General features: G+C 32.5%; 2 protein-coding genes across 3 annotated transcripts; both read left to right on the top strand.

Moving 5' to 3' along the window:
- The first annotated feature begins 974 nt into the window (after positions 1 to 974).
- LOC111614298 lies at positions 975 to 3,229 on the top strand. The gene is made up of 3 exons (XM_023355665.1): positions 975 to 1,439; positions 2,236 to 2,426; positions 2,654 to 3,229. Exons 2-3 carry the CDS (start codon positions 2,250 to 2,252, stop codon positions 2,903 to 2,905), a joined length of 429 nt encoding a protein of 142 aa, XP_023211433.1. The 5' UTR covers positions 975 to 1,439; positions 2,236 to 2,249; the 3' UTR covers positions 2,906 to 3,229.
- A 4,315-nt stretch (positions 3,230 to 7,544) lies between these two features.
- On the top strand, positions 7,545 to 11,796 carry LOC111614307. Of its 2 annotated transcripts, none has more exons than XM_023355671.1 (2): positions 7,545 to 7,642; positions 11,037 to 11,792. In XM_023355671.1, the coding sequence occupies exons 1-2, from the start codon at positions 7,587 to 7,589 to the stop codon at positions 11,359 to 11,361; spliced, it is 381 nt and encodes a 126-aa protein (XP_023211439.1). In that variant the 5' UTR covers positions 7,545 to 7,586; the 3' UTR covers positions 11,362 to 11,792. The 2 variants fall into 2 exon arrangements, 1 of the variants encoding a protein (XP_023211439.1); XR_002754906.1 differs by lacking the exon at positions 7,545 to 7,642 and adding an exon at positions 10,498 to 10,732 and having other exon boundaries at positions 11,037 to 11,796.
- Positions 11,797 to 14,222: the final 2,426 nt, after the last annotated feature.

Below are 14,222 nucleotides of genomic sequence, written 5' to 3'. Positions count from 1 at the left end.
TTGTGTAATAGTCCAAGTGTATTCCAACGTTATATTTACCATGTGTTTAGACCATTGTTACAAGATAAAACTGTAGTAATTTATATGGATGATATCCTAATACCGTCATCAAATGCACAGGAAGATTTAGAAAAATTGAAGCGTGTACTAAAAGTAGCTTCAGAATATGGGTTGGAACTTAATTTCGAAAAATGTCAATTCTTAAAGAACGAAGTAGAATTTCTCGGCTATGTCATCAAAGACGGAACAATTAGACCTTCTCGGACTAAAACAACAGCCGTTCAACATTAAGTAATTTGTATTCCTTAAAACGTTCCTGTTATCCAAATCTTTCTTACCTCAATTAAAGTTTTTCAAAAGGCAAAGAAAAGTCTCACATAAATATATATATATACATATTTAACACAATTTGCCGTAAATTAAACAAGATGGGTTCGATAAACTACAAAATATTAATAATAGTAATAATAAAGAATATTTACAAATCACTCTTACTTTTAGAAAGTTTACTTTGACGTGACGTTACGTCGTGTATATTTTCTTTTGTACAATACCAAATAAATGAATAAAAAATTCAAATAATAAATGAGTCGTAATATGTAATAATTCTATCAAGTGTTTCTGTAGTAATGAATAATTATTGTAAATAAATTGGATGGATGCATTACTTTTACACATTAAAATACAGTTGACCCCCCTATAACATTGTTGATAATTCCGTTTTATATGAATTTCATGTTGTACGAGTCACTTAGATTTTACAAATACGTGAGCCGTTCACAGCCCGGCACATGTATTTGTAAAATCTAAGTGACTCGTACAACATGGAATTCATATAAAACGGAATTATCAACAGTGTTATGGGGGGTCAACTGGTAGTAATTACATAAATTACTGCTGTTGAATATTATTGTGTTTTAGTATTTCGTAAGGCAAATAATCATTATCTATTATAAAGGAAATAACACTTAAGAATTGTTATTATTACAAATAAGAGATAAATGTGACATTTGAAATTTGTTATTATTAATCAATTTTATGTTTAATTCTTTAGCATGGCAGGCAGAGGCCTCAATATGGGCCAACTGCCCAATGGTCCGAATTTGGACCATTTATACAAGTCGATGAATATGGAAGGATAGTGGAGATGCCTGGATATGGGTCTCCGGAAGTATTTTATGATTACCGTCCACCCTTTCAACAAGGCGCTTGGTACGTTCCAACTGAAGTACCTGATTATGCGCCGCCTACTCAAACATCCGAGTATGATATGGCGCCAGAAGTTACTCAATATTGGTAAGCGCCCGAGTACTATCAATATGGTTCGTCGATAGAGGAAGAGAGGAGCGAACCTCCATCAAATATTTTAGAAAATCAATCAACAGAAGTGCTCGAAAATGAGCAATGCTTCTCACATCTTTATTATCAGCACATTAACGGTATGTGTCCTTAATTTACAGTATTAATTAGATAGAAATATGAAAATACAATTAACAAATAATATTAACAAATTTACATGAACTGAAATAAGTCACATGGCTGTTTTCTAGGTGGAAACTGTAAGAAAAAGCCAAGATTTTTGGCCGATATTGTATAGCCAATATCTGAATGATAAACACTAGAAATCATAGAAAATATATAGTTTCAAATACATAAACAAAAACTAATAATAAACTAATATTATAAACAAAATGTATGGACACAAGATGCAAGTAGAGAGGAATCAATGTACCATCACCCCAGACTTTGGATGTTCTTATTGATATGTGAACAGCTATTGTCGATACTGCAGTTACGTAATCTACAAATTGAATATTTAAAAGACATTTTACTCAGAATGTTCATTAAATTGTATCAAGAGAGATTAAGCTTTTGAGTATACGTTAATAAACATCCAATTGTTTATTTCGACCGGGTTCTCTTCAGTAATATTACATTTTCAGTTGACGTTATGATCAAAACAATTTACACTTTCCAGGCAATTAATAATGTCAAATCAAATTGCAATATTCATGCTATGTGGCAATAATAGACTTTTACTAAATTTTTAGTTCTGTTTTCGTGGATTTGCAATAGAATAAAGTTTTAAAATATATTTCGACAATAAGGATTTCATCTGTAAACTATTTGTCATTACCTTTGTTTCTCTCTTTCAAATTCTTATATAATTATTGAATTCACGCAAAGAAAATTTGACGAATTGCTGTGTTTATTGTGTGTACTTTTATTCTCTAGTTTCTGATAATCAAATGGACGATGATAATAGAATTAAATGTTCCTCGTCTGATCTAAAAGATATTAATGCGGACGATTTCGATAAAAATTTAAATGTTATTCCCATCGACGAACCTGAAATGGAAACAAGAATCACAGAAATAAAATGTGAAAAAACTACTGATGACTTAGAAGAAAGTAAATTGTCTTCTGTAAGTTACAATTCAATCGAAATAATTAAAAATTAATCTTAGAACTCTTATCATTTAAAAGTGTAAAATTTAAAAACCATGACAATAATACAAATCTAATAGAATGTGTTAATTAAAATGGCTGCAAGTTTTTTATTTATTATAAATGAAAATTTTTCTCATTTATTAAAAAAATATACGAATATTGTAAAATTATTCTATCAGAAATCAGAATTTTTCACTTACAGGATTCCGATGACATAAAAGGATTTTATTTTTGTTCGTCAGAGGATCAAATAACTCCTTTTAAACGCAAGAGAAGACCATTGAAAACAGCATTTGTATATTTAGAAACATATTCTTTGGCCAAAGGAACCATCAAAGAAGAAGAGGAATTGGGCCATGAATCGTCCGAAGATGACGTGAGTTCTACCAACAGCGATACTGACGTCACGTCCAAATATTCATTAGAGAGGTTGCAGCCGACGTTTTCATCGTGAAAATGTGTACATCGGACGTTCAGCGCCGCATTCCTGTAAGCCTAGAAGTTTGACAATGGAGTTTAGAACGTCGACCATGATTCCACTGACGTTCCAAATGCCATTGTCAAACTTCTAGGCTTACAGGAATGCGGCACTGAACGTCCGATGTACACGTTTTTCCGATGGAAACGTCGGCCGCAACCTCTATTTGCATTAAGTGAAGAAGTGAAAGTATTGGATCAAGGTGAGGTCACAAAGATATTACAATGAATTATCCGATTCATAGATTAATTTGTTTAACGATTATTAAGGAATGATTTCATGTTAAACTCATTGAGTTAAAACCTCTTTAAATTAAGAAACTTAACATTAATTATCTATCCGCAGACTTTCNTAAAAGCCTTAACCTAGATTATATCTTTTAATTTATATGAATGTTTAACGGAATAATACACAGCCTATGTACACCCTAAGGTTCCATTCTAAATATTGGTGAAAGAATTTTTGAAATCGGATGAGTAGTTTCGGAGATTACCTGCTGCAAACAAACTTACATACATACATACAAACATTACCTCTTTATAATATTAGTATAGATAAGAGATAAACGTGACATTTGAAATTATTATTATTAATCAATTTTATGTTTAATTTTTTAGCGTTCCAGGCAGAGGCCTCAATATGGGCCACCTGCCCAATACTATCTATATGGCTTGTGGACGGAGGAAGAGAGGAGCGAACCTCCATGAAATATGTTAGAAAATCTCCAATAACAGAAGCGCTCGAAAATGAACATTTGGATGAAATAATTCCTCAGGAAGAAAGAAATTTTTCATTAAAATCTGTTGAATGCTCCTCAGATATCAGTTATCAGCCCACCATCGGTATGTGTCGTTAATTTACAGTATTAATTACATAGAAATATGAAAATACAATTAAATAATATTGACAAATTTACATGAACTGAAATAAGTAACATGGCTGTTTTCTGGGTGGAAACTATAAGGAAACACCGGGGTTTTATCCTTTCTGCCTGATATTGTATAGCCAATATCTGAATTAAAAACCTACAAATCATAGAAAATATATAAATAGTTTCAAATACATAAATAAAAACTAATAATTAATTAATATTATAAACAAAGTGTATGGACACAAGATGCAAGTAGAGAAACATCAATGTACCGTCACTTCAAACTTTGGATGTTCTTATTGATATGTAAACAGCTATTGTCGATACTGCAGTTACATAATCTACAAATTGAATATTTTAAACACATTTTACTCAGAATGTTCATTAAATTGGATCAAGGGAGATTAACTAAGATTTTGAGTTTACGTTAATAAACATCCAGTTCTATATTTCGACCGGGTACTCTTCAGTAATATTACATTTTCAGTCGACTTTATGATCAAAACAATGTAATTACTTTCCATGTAATTAATAATGTCAAATCAAAATGTCAATATTCATGCTTTGTGACAAGACAAGACGTTTACTAAATTTTTAGATTTGTTTTTGTGGATTTGCAATAGAATAAATTTTTAAAATATATTTTTCGACAATAAGAATTTCATCTGTAAACTATTTGTCATTTCCTTTGTTTCTCTCTTTAAAATTCTTATATAATTATTGAATTCACGCGAAGACTATTTTACGAATTGCTGTGTTTATTGTGTGTACTTTTATTCTCTAGTTTCTGAAAATCAAATGGACATTGATGATAAATTTGAATGTTCCACGGATGATATAAAACATATTGGTGCAATCGATTTCGATAATCAGGAAGAAATAGAGTTGTCTTCTTCTGTAAGTTACAATTCAATCAAAATAATTGAAAATAATCTAATAACTCTTATCATTTAAAGGTGTAAAATTGAAAAACCACGACGACAACGTAAATCTAATAAAATGCGTTAGTTAAAATGGCTGCAAGTTGTTTATTTATTATGAATGAAAATGTTTCTCAATTAATGAAAAAAATATACGAGTACTGTAAAATTATTCTATCAGAAATCAGAATTTTTCACTTTTTTACAGGATTCCGATGAAGACATTGAGGGATTTTATGTTTGCTTGTCTGAGGTTGAAATAACACCTTTCAAACGCAAAAGAAGGCAATTAAAAAGTTCATTTGCATATTTTAAATTTCATTCTTTGGCCGGACAAACGATTTACGAACAAGATGAACTGGGCTATGAATCGTCGGAAGATGACGACAATTCTATTAACAGCGCTATTCACATCATGTCTAAATCATCCTTGGAATTGAGTGAATTGGAAGTATTGAATGAAGGTGAGGTAACATAGAAATTACAATGAATTACCCGATTCATAGATTAATATGTTTAACGATTATCAAGGAATGATTTCATGTTAAACTCATTGTGTTAAAATATCTTTAAATGAACAAAGTTAATATTAATTATCCATCCACAGTCTTTCATGAGTGGTAGGTCATTATTTAATAAACTCCACCATACCTTTAAAATGCAGTCTATTTTAAACACTTATCGAACGTTTTCGGTCAAATTAACAGACCTTCTTCAGGATCGAAGTAACAGAATTTAAATTTGCCAAACGGTAATTCCAAAAACGAACGCTCTACGATCTTCTCAGATTCGATTGCGCAAGTCCATTTGTTCTTTATAATTGTAATGCCGTCGCTTTCCATGCTGATGCTATTTTGTTTGATTCTCGAAAATTTATATTTTGCACTTTTTCCCTGTACTTATAAATGTGCCATGCCTCTGCATACTTTAGATGTGGTTTATTTTCAACCTTTTGTATAATATCTGCCTTGCTCCATTCGATTGCAATCTCTGTAGGATCCGCGATCGCATAATTAGCCAAAGCCGTGATTGGTTGTTTAAATCTTATATGAAAATCTTAAAATGAAAAAACACCCGTAGACAGGAGGCTAGTTCCAGGTGTGTACAGAATACCGTTGCATGATAAAAGGCTGAAGAAGGAGCTATATTATATAGGAGCCACAAAGAGATCATTAAAGGAAAGATTGAAGGAGCACGAAAAGAATATAAGATTTAAACAACCAATCACGGCTTTGGCTAATTATGCGATCGCGGATCCTACAGAGATTGCAATCGAATGGAGCAAGGCAGATATTATACAAAAGGTTGAAAATAAACCACATCTAAAGTATGCAGAGGCATGGCACATTTATAAGTACAGGGAAAAAGTGCAAAATATAAATTTTCGAGAATCAAACAAAATAGCATCAGCATGGAAAGCGACGGCATTACAATTATAAAGAACAAATGGACTTGCGCAATCGAATCTGAGAAGATCGTAGAGCGTTCGTTTTTGGAATTACCGTTTGGCAAATTTAAATTCTGTTACTTCGATCCTGAAGAAGGTCTGTTAATTTGACCGAAAACGTTCGATAAGTGTTTAAAATAGACTGCATTTTAAAGGTATGGTGGAGTTTATTAATTGATAATAATACAGTTAGAGATTTAATGATAGGTCATTATATCCAGAAGAATTCAAAAATAGAAAAGTAATTTCAAAATGTTTATTTCTACAAAGATTTCATTTATTTCGTCAAAAATACTTTTAATAATTATTTTTGTTACTGTTTAAGTAACAAGTTTAACGGACATTAAATAAAACTTTACCGAAAACATTATTCGTATTAAATGAAATGATCGCAAGAGACACAATGTTTTTTATGACAGAATTCACTGTTTTGCAGTGTACTTATTTCTGATATCAAATTTAATTGACAATTAATTTATCATCCGTCAAAATATATGTCGAGAAATTAAAATATAATTGTCTAAATTTTACCTTTTCGGCTGTTTTTAATATTTTAATTTTTCAGTGTTTTTGAAATCGTTGTGTTTTGAGACCTCAGCACACAAAAAAGTCACAAAATTAATTCCCGAAATATGTGTGCGTGCCTAATTTGTTTCTTATCTTTGGATATAATAATATAACAATCCAACATTTGCACAATAACTTGTATGATATAGATATAGGAATATATAGGCGATTCAATTTGGGTGGTTAAAGCACGAATAGGTGACAAATAGAAGTAGGCCTCGTGAACAATCGGTCTTTATGAAGTTTTCACATCTTATAACATTTACAATTTTGTATCTATCTGATTTGTATTTTGAAAATTAAGCTTTCTCTGGATTCCTTGTGTATGTGACGTTAACAGATACTTTATAAATGTAAGATAAACGCTTGTCGAACTGAGACATCGAGAACTAAATTCGAATTCTCGTCATATGTAACACGAAACTTAAATATAATTTTTTGTATATAAACTAGGTGGAATTATTATCATCAACATTTAGCGTATTTAATGCAACTCGTAGTCTGCGCTTGTATACTAATTTACAAAAAACGAACAAGTCGTAAAACGTAGGCAGATTTTTGTTCACAATGGGAGAGATCTGAGTTGAAATTATATTATAATACCTTACTGTTTACACAATGAAACTACTTTCTGAATTCCTGTTTACAGGTTATGTCTCATACACATGTATTTCTATATCAACTTATTAGCCGGGTTAAATTTCTTATAATGAATGTGTTTGAATACGTTTACGCATTATGATATAAAATTACAAAAAGTTAAATTGTTAAATGATTACTTTGTAGAAACTAATGAAAAGAAAGAGACGATGCAGGAAACAAAAGAGATAATTCGATCGGAAGGAAAAGAAAATGCAGATGGATTTTTATCCAAAAATGAATTCGTGGCAGAGAATGATGATGATGGAGTAAGAAAATATTTTTTAATATTCCTTACTTTACACTTATAAATTCGTTGTAGTTTTTGCTAAACTTTTACTTTTAGTATTTAAGATTTTCGTATTTTTGCTGTGTCTCCAATGATTCTATACACTTTAAATTAGGGGTGTCCAACCCGCGGCCAAGGCAAGTTTCAATGCGGCCCAATAAACGTGTAAACAAAACCGACAAAATGTTTTAATTTTTTTATTATTTATCTGTTTCAACGGCATAAACTCGAAAAAGAAGTTTCACAAAGCCGTAAATTTTTATTCGTATTTTATTCTTGAGTGGAAACGAAATATTTTCAACTACTTAGAAATGTGTGAATGAGGAAGGATTACTAAATAAAGCTGGAGTTGTGACTTAAAGGATTATAGACCCAAATTTGGGAAAAGGAGGGAAAGATAAGTAAATCAAAAGATGTAGTAGTGAGAAAGGTTAAATAGATCTACTGTTGACCCTTAATTTTCCAACCTTTCTCACTATTTTATCTTTTGTCTTTTCTCTCTTTTCCCTGCACTTGGGTCTATAATTCTTTGATTCACAACTCCAGCTTTATTTTGTATTTTTTCCAACGTTGCAAGATTTGGCTACATTGCGCCAAATGTGGCTACTTTTTTTGTTTGACGTAAAAAATATCATTTGGCGCTTTGGCTACTTTTGGGCAACATATTATTTATATTAGTTGAATAAAAATGCACTTTAAAATGGTATTTCGTTGCTTTTTATTAATTAGAGACTCAAATAAAACAAACATTTGTGTTTTTCAAATAAATTTCTGTCTCCCTTATAATAAGTGAATTTATCTATTTCTAAGTAAAAATTGAAAGTGTCTGTAGAAGTAACTTTTAAAATATCCTTTATCTTGATAAAGTTTTAATACTTATTATTATAATCTAGACATGTTAATCCTTAAATATACTTGTATATTGAACCACAAGTATATATTATATGTACAGTACTTGTGGCCAGTGGCGTAGTGTGTGTGTCAGCCGCCCGGGGCGGAGGAAAGTTTCACCGCCCCCTTATTTATGTATCTCAATTTAAAAGACTAAAATTCGGTTTCGTCACAGAATAAGTAATGAAAAATTCCGTGCTAGTGTTACCACCTTTTTAAAATCGCCGACCCGAACGGCAGGTGAGGTTTGTTCGAACAGAAGTTCTTGACGCATGCGTGTATCATTTTGGAATGCGAAGAATAATTTGCAGTGCATGCCGGTTCTAAATCAGTTACAGTTAGCGAGTAGGGAGACTTGAATAGGAGTAACGCAAGTGACCTAGCTCTATTGGATATTGGAGGTGTATATGATTACAAATGAATCGCACAATCAAAGAAAAAAAACAAAAAATAAAAATAAAAAAAGGTCAATAGGTTGCGCACGATATCCCCTAACGGCGAGTCGATTCGCGGACTATCCGGATGGATGGTAACACTATTGTCGTGCTCATTTCAATCAGTCCGAGTCGTAGGCGGACGAAAATATGAAATAAAATGGTTCAAATTCTTACAAGATATTATTATTATTTATTGTGAAATTTTGCCGCCCCCTAAAAAGTGCCGCCCGGGACGGGCCGCCCCTGCCGCTCCCCTTACGCTACGCTACTGCTGGTGGCCCAAAACTCCTTGACTTCTTCCAATGAGGCCCAGAGAAACAAACAGGTTGAACACCCCTGTGCTAATACTTAATTCCGAGAGATGTCTGCACCCATAGCAATCATTATAATTATTAGGGAAACTATCGCAATCATATTCTTAGTTATTTTAATATCTTGTTGATATAATAAATAAATGTAGCATTATATGTTGAATTACTTTCCAGAAAATCTAACGTATTGTTTTGCATGTCGCATTCACTACACCAAATTTAAAAAATAGAATTATACATTTGCTTGAGTTATAACTTTCAGTACTTACAATGTCTCTGAAATGTTTATGCTTATCTCTTATTAAATAAGTTGTTGCAAAGATGATGATGATAATGAGAATGCGTGCTGAAGTTATTTCTACGAATCAATTCGTCTTATCGATTTCAATTCTTTTCGAATCTTTTTTCAGCTTAAGTACTGTAATTGTTGTCATTTTGACTTGAACTTATCGTCAGCTGTACTTAATTAAACCGACACTAAATGTGGCTTTAAGACGCTTGAAAAAGAAACGTGGCGGAAGTTGCAAAGATATCACAATACAGATTTTATATGAGAAAATAATCAGATACAGTACACTAATATGCTCTTATGTGTAAGTCAAGCATCTAAATACAATTACGAGTAAAACTAATTACTGTATTTACTTTCTATCAATGTCTACACCATACTCAAACGTCACTTTACCAGACCGCCGAGATTCCTGCCTCGTGTTGAAAGTTAGTTTCCGATGCAAATTTGCCGAGTTGGACAGTCCAATTTGAATACAGAGTAAGCAATGGGCGCGGGCAACAGTGCCTAAGTTTCGGTTATCAGTTACACTCATAACTGAATAATGGAGTCATCAGCTATCCTTCGCGTTACGATTCTAACTGTCAGAAGCCCGGGAGCAACTTGCATTACAAATCGAATTTGTAGTGTAAGTTACTTCCTCTTCTATTTTGTCTAACAAATGGCTTCACACATCTACAATGAGATTTATAATTCTCTCTTAATGTAAAAAAATATATCAATCACTCAACACATCTCATTATCTTTGTTATAGATCAGAGCGTAATTGTCCCTACGATGTATAAGCTTTTATCTATAAACTTAATTTAATTTTATTAATAGATTATAGGTTGTCGCTCACGTAAATTACAAAGGGATATTTAAAATTTGGGTTTATTCTTTTTCGGGTGGTGATAAAATGGAAATTTTTTTCATCTTTAAACGAGATGATCATCTCAAAACACGAGAATATTAGGTTTTTACCCACATTAACGTGGCAACGCAACAATAAAACTCTGTGTAGTAACAAATTGTCGGAGTTTTATTGTTGCCAGCGGTCGTTGATTGTTATTGCGAACGGTTGGATTTTTAGTTCGTGCTGTCAGAATTTTCTCGTTTCGAGTGTTTTTCTCAGTTTCGTTTCGTTTACGTCGATTTTATCGGTAAGTATAGACTACGATGTTTCTAATTTTACGTATTTTTGAACATTCTTAAGCCGAATATCACAATTAGTGGCAATGATTTTCCGACCAATCTCTATTTCCATAACAATTGATCGGTCTCGAAACGAATTATATATCGAACATTAAAATTACTATATTTAACAGAGATTTTATTATAATGTTCATTTGTGACTTTTTGTTTATATGTTTAAAATGATTTTTTTCATTAGAAATCTTACAATTTACATAAAATGAAATTAACAAAACCAATGATTTTCATAATAGTCGTTTGTTTCTTTTGCAGAATGGATAATTTCAAGGAATTAAAGAAGTGGCGCACTTCGGCAGATGGTGAGAAGGAAGAAGGCTCGTCGTCGTCTTCCGCTTCGTTTCCAGTGATTCGGGTGCTCCCGAAAGATGTCGAGGAGAGCGGAGAGTGCACCAAACGGGTGGTTGTCATTACTCCCGACGATAGCGCCTCGACTGTGGTCGACTACCTGGGACTGCGGTACCCGGAAGTTGCAGAATGGACGGTGGAGTGTCGAGGGGAGTCCAAAGTGATGGTCGAAACATCCGTCAAGCAGAAGAAACCTTGGTGGAAAAGGCTCTTCTTCTGCTGCGTAAAATGAAAATTTTCTCTTCCGAGGTCACTTTTCACCGGATATGACTCTGCTACCCGAATACGACTTTGTCACCCGGAAATGACGTTTCACCCGGCTACGACTTAATTTACTGGACTTGACATTTCATCCCGGATTGGTTTTTTTTCGCTTTGAATTGACGGACAGACATTTCTGCACTGGTTTTGTTCAACTTCGATTAGATTAAAGTCCATAGAACAACGACAGTCTGATTATCTGCAATGTGACAAGCAAAACATAAAACAAAACATTATGTTACCAGTTTAAAGACTCTGTTAATCGTCTATAAACGGACAAGGCAACTTATACTGTACGGACATTCAAACTGTATTTAAACCGGTGTTCGACTGTCATTGTAGTCAGTATACGTTTGAACCAGAATTAAAATTACTTCAACAATTAAATTTGTTCATCGAATTGTCTGAAGTGTATATAAACTTTCATATTTAATAAATTTTAATGTGAAATTGAATTTTCAACATTGCATATTTATCAAAATAAATATTAAAGTTGCACACTTTTAGATTTATTAAAACGTTTCTACTTTTATCAATATTTATTTTTGACCCTGTCATCGTTTATGTTTACAATAACGTGAATATTTTTAATATAGAAACGGACGATGAAGTAATTAAACAGAGTACGATGAACTGGAGAATATAATCGGCGTTTGTTCGGGAATGCATTTAAGGGAAGACATAACATCTGTTTTTTCTTAAATGCATTAAAGACGATTCTACCGACAGTAATCAAAAAGGGAATTCTTGGTTGCAGGACTTTTCATTAGTTAAATAAGAACCAGATCGAGTGATTGGAGTATTGAATATTTTTTAATTATAAAATCCTATTATAAAAACTTACAATAATACTGTATTTTGTATTGTTTTATTTAGAAAAAACGAAAATTACCCTTTAAGTTAGAAGTCTGATGTAAGTTCCTTTTTTTTTAATTTTCAACTAAATTAAAAACATTTCTTATTGTTGTTGTTGTTGTTGTTGTTGTTGTTGTTGTTGTATGCAGTTTCCAGCAAACTTTGATAGATTTTTTCTATTTGTAGAAAATTTCTACGTAATTCGAAGGTAATTTTTAATGTATTTTTTACACAGTATTATTAATATGATTCTCGAATATGCAGAACGTAATAAATTACTTTAAAAATGAAAAATAATTATATCATTTGATTTCAAGATATTTTGTATATCTTAAAACAATTAATTTTATCCCGGGATTTCCTGGGATCCCGGGAAATCGTTCACTTTTATCCCGGGATTCCGGGACAAACAAAAGACCAGAAAATGAGAAACCCTACTTCTATCTTTTTATTAATTGTTGGAAAAAAGTATAGAATTTTCTTCTCATATGATATAAATTATTAAGCACTATTCTTTACATACAATGTGTAAGAGTTTTTATAGTTAAAATTCCGCTCAATCCTGTAGGTACTAAGATAACCTTTTCTTTTCAGCCCCATTGTATCAATACATTCGTCCATGCTCACAATAGACGGTCTTCGTCACAATAGACGGTCTTCGTTCGCTGAACACTGAGAGGTGGGTCCGCGCCTCGCAAGGACGGGCTGGCCACGTGGGGTTTTCCGGGCTTTCTCCACGTCTGTAACGTCTAAATTTAGACTAGTTTTCCTTAAAAAGACCTCTCGGAAGGCATCGCCCAAGTATTGCGTTGCCACAAACAAATAGAGCACAACACATTTCAGTCAGATAATCAGTAAAAAATCTATAGGGATTTTTCTCGGATCCGATCCCGTCTTGGCCTCTTCGGCTGTCCACCGTCTTAGGAGGATTCGAAGTAGGATCTAAAACCCAAATACCTTTAATAGCTCACAATATTCCTGAGCGACTATGCCCTACATATGAAATAACAACACTTCGTCTTTTAAATGACGTTTTCTGATTACGACTTACTATAGACAAAGCATGAAAAAAGCAACCTTTTCAAGTGTTCTTTTATAAACCAATGTTAACATCAAAAACAAATTAAAATTAGAGGAGAAGGTGGTATTATGGAACCCCAATTACATTTTAGTGAATGATAAACAAGGTATCATAACTACATCAACATTTTTTGTGTGAAAAGTACCGTTAACTGTTAAACTAAATGTTCCTAATTGGATTTTTCGCTAGTCTAATTATAAGTATGCTTTTTGAAGGCTTTTGTACAAAAAGTCCGAAAGTAGGCTTAGAGAAAATCGGGTGGTAATATGGAACCTTACTGTATATTTTCAAAAAAATGCTTTAATGTATCCAAAAGCAAATAGGAAAAGACAAAAAATGTTAAATAATTACCAAATTATTTACTCCAATGTATTTTATCGCAAAAATGCTTTTATAATAGAAAAATATGACCCCCGTCAACAATATATATTCCAGCAGCTCTTTTTCGATATTCTCGAAAAGAATTGGCTTTCTACCTAGTGTTTTTTTCACAAATTGCTCCGGAGGAATGTCTGCTTGCAAATAGAAAGTTCGGAAAAGTCGAGTTCCATATTGCTGTAAAAGCACCAATGGGGTCCATATTTCACGCATCGCCATCTCGAATTAACTTACGTCTGTCGAGACCAAAATTTAAAAAACGTGAACATTACACAGATTAATATATACCCCCAAGTCTCTGGAACGGAATACGTGCACCAGTTAACCTACAACTACGCGATTTATATTTTAAAAATAATTAAATTCACTTAGCATTCAAAACTTGCGAATTTTGAAAAAAAACAATATGCTGATTAAATACGGACAACTGTTTAACTGAAGTAAAACGGGTTTTCCTCTTGCTATGGATGTCTGCCTAGTTCAGTTCAGCCACATTTCGCTACAGTTCCTAATTATAA

This window comes from Centruroides sculpturatus, unplaced genomic scaffold, assembly GCF_000671375.1.
Source record: "Centruroides sculpturatus isolate CEXI.00-Female unplaced genomic scaffold, Cexi_2.0 scaffold1638, whole genome shotgun sequence".
Taxonomy (NCBI): domain Eukaryota; kingdom Metazoa; phylum Arthropoda; class Arachnida; order Scorpiones; family Buthidae; genus Centruroides; species Centruroides sculpturatus.
This window is presented reverse-complemented; position numbering and strand designations above follow the sequence as displayed.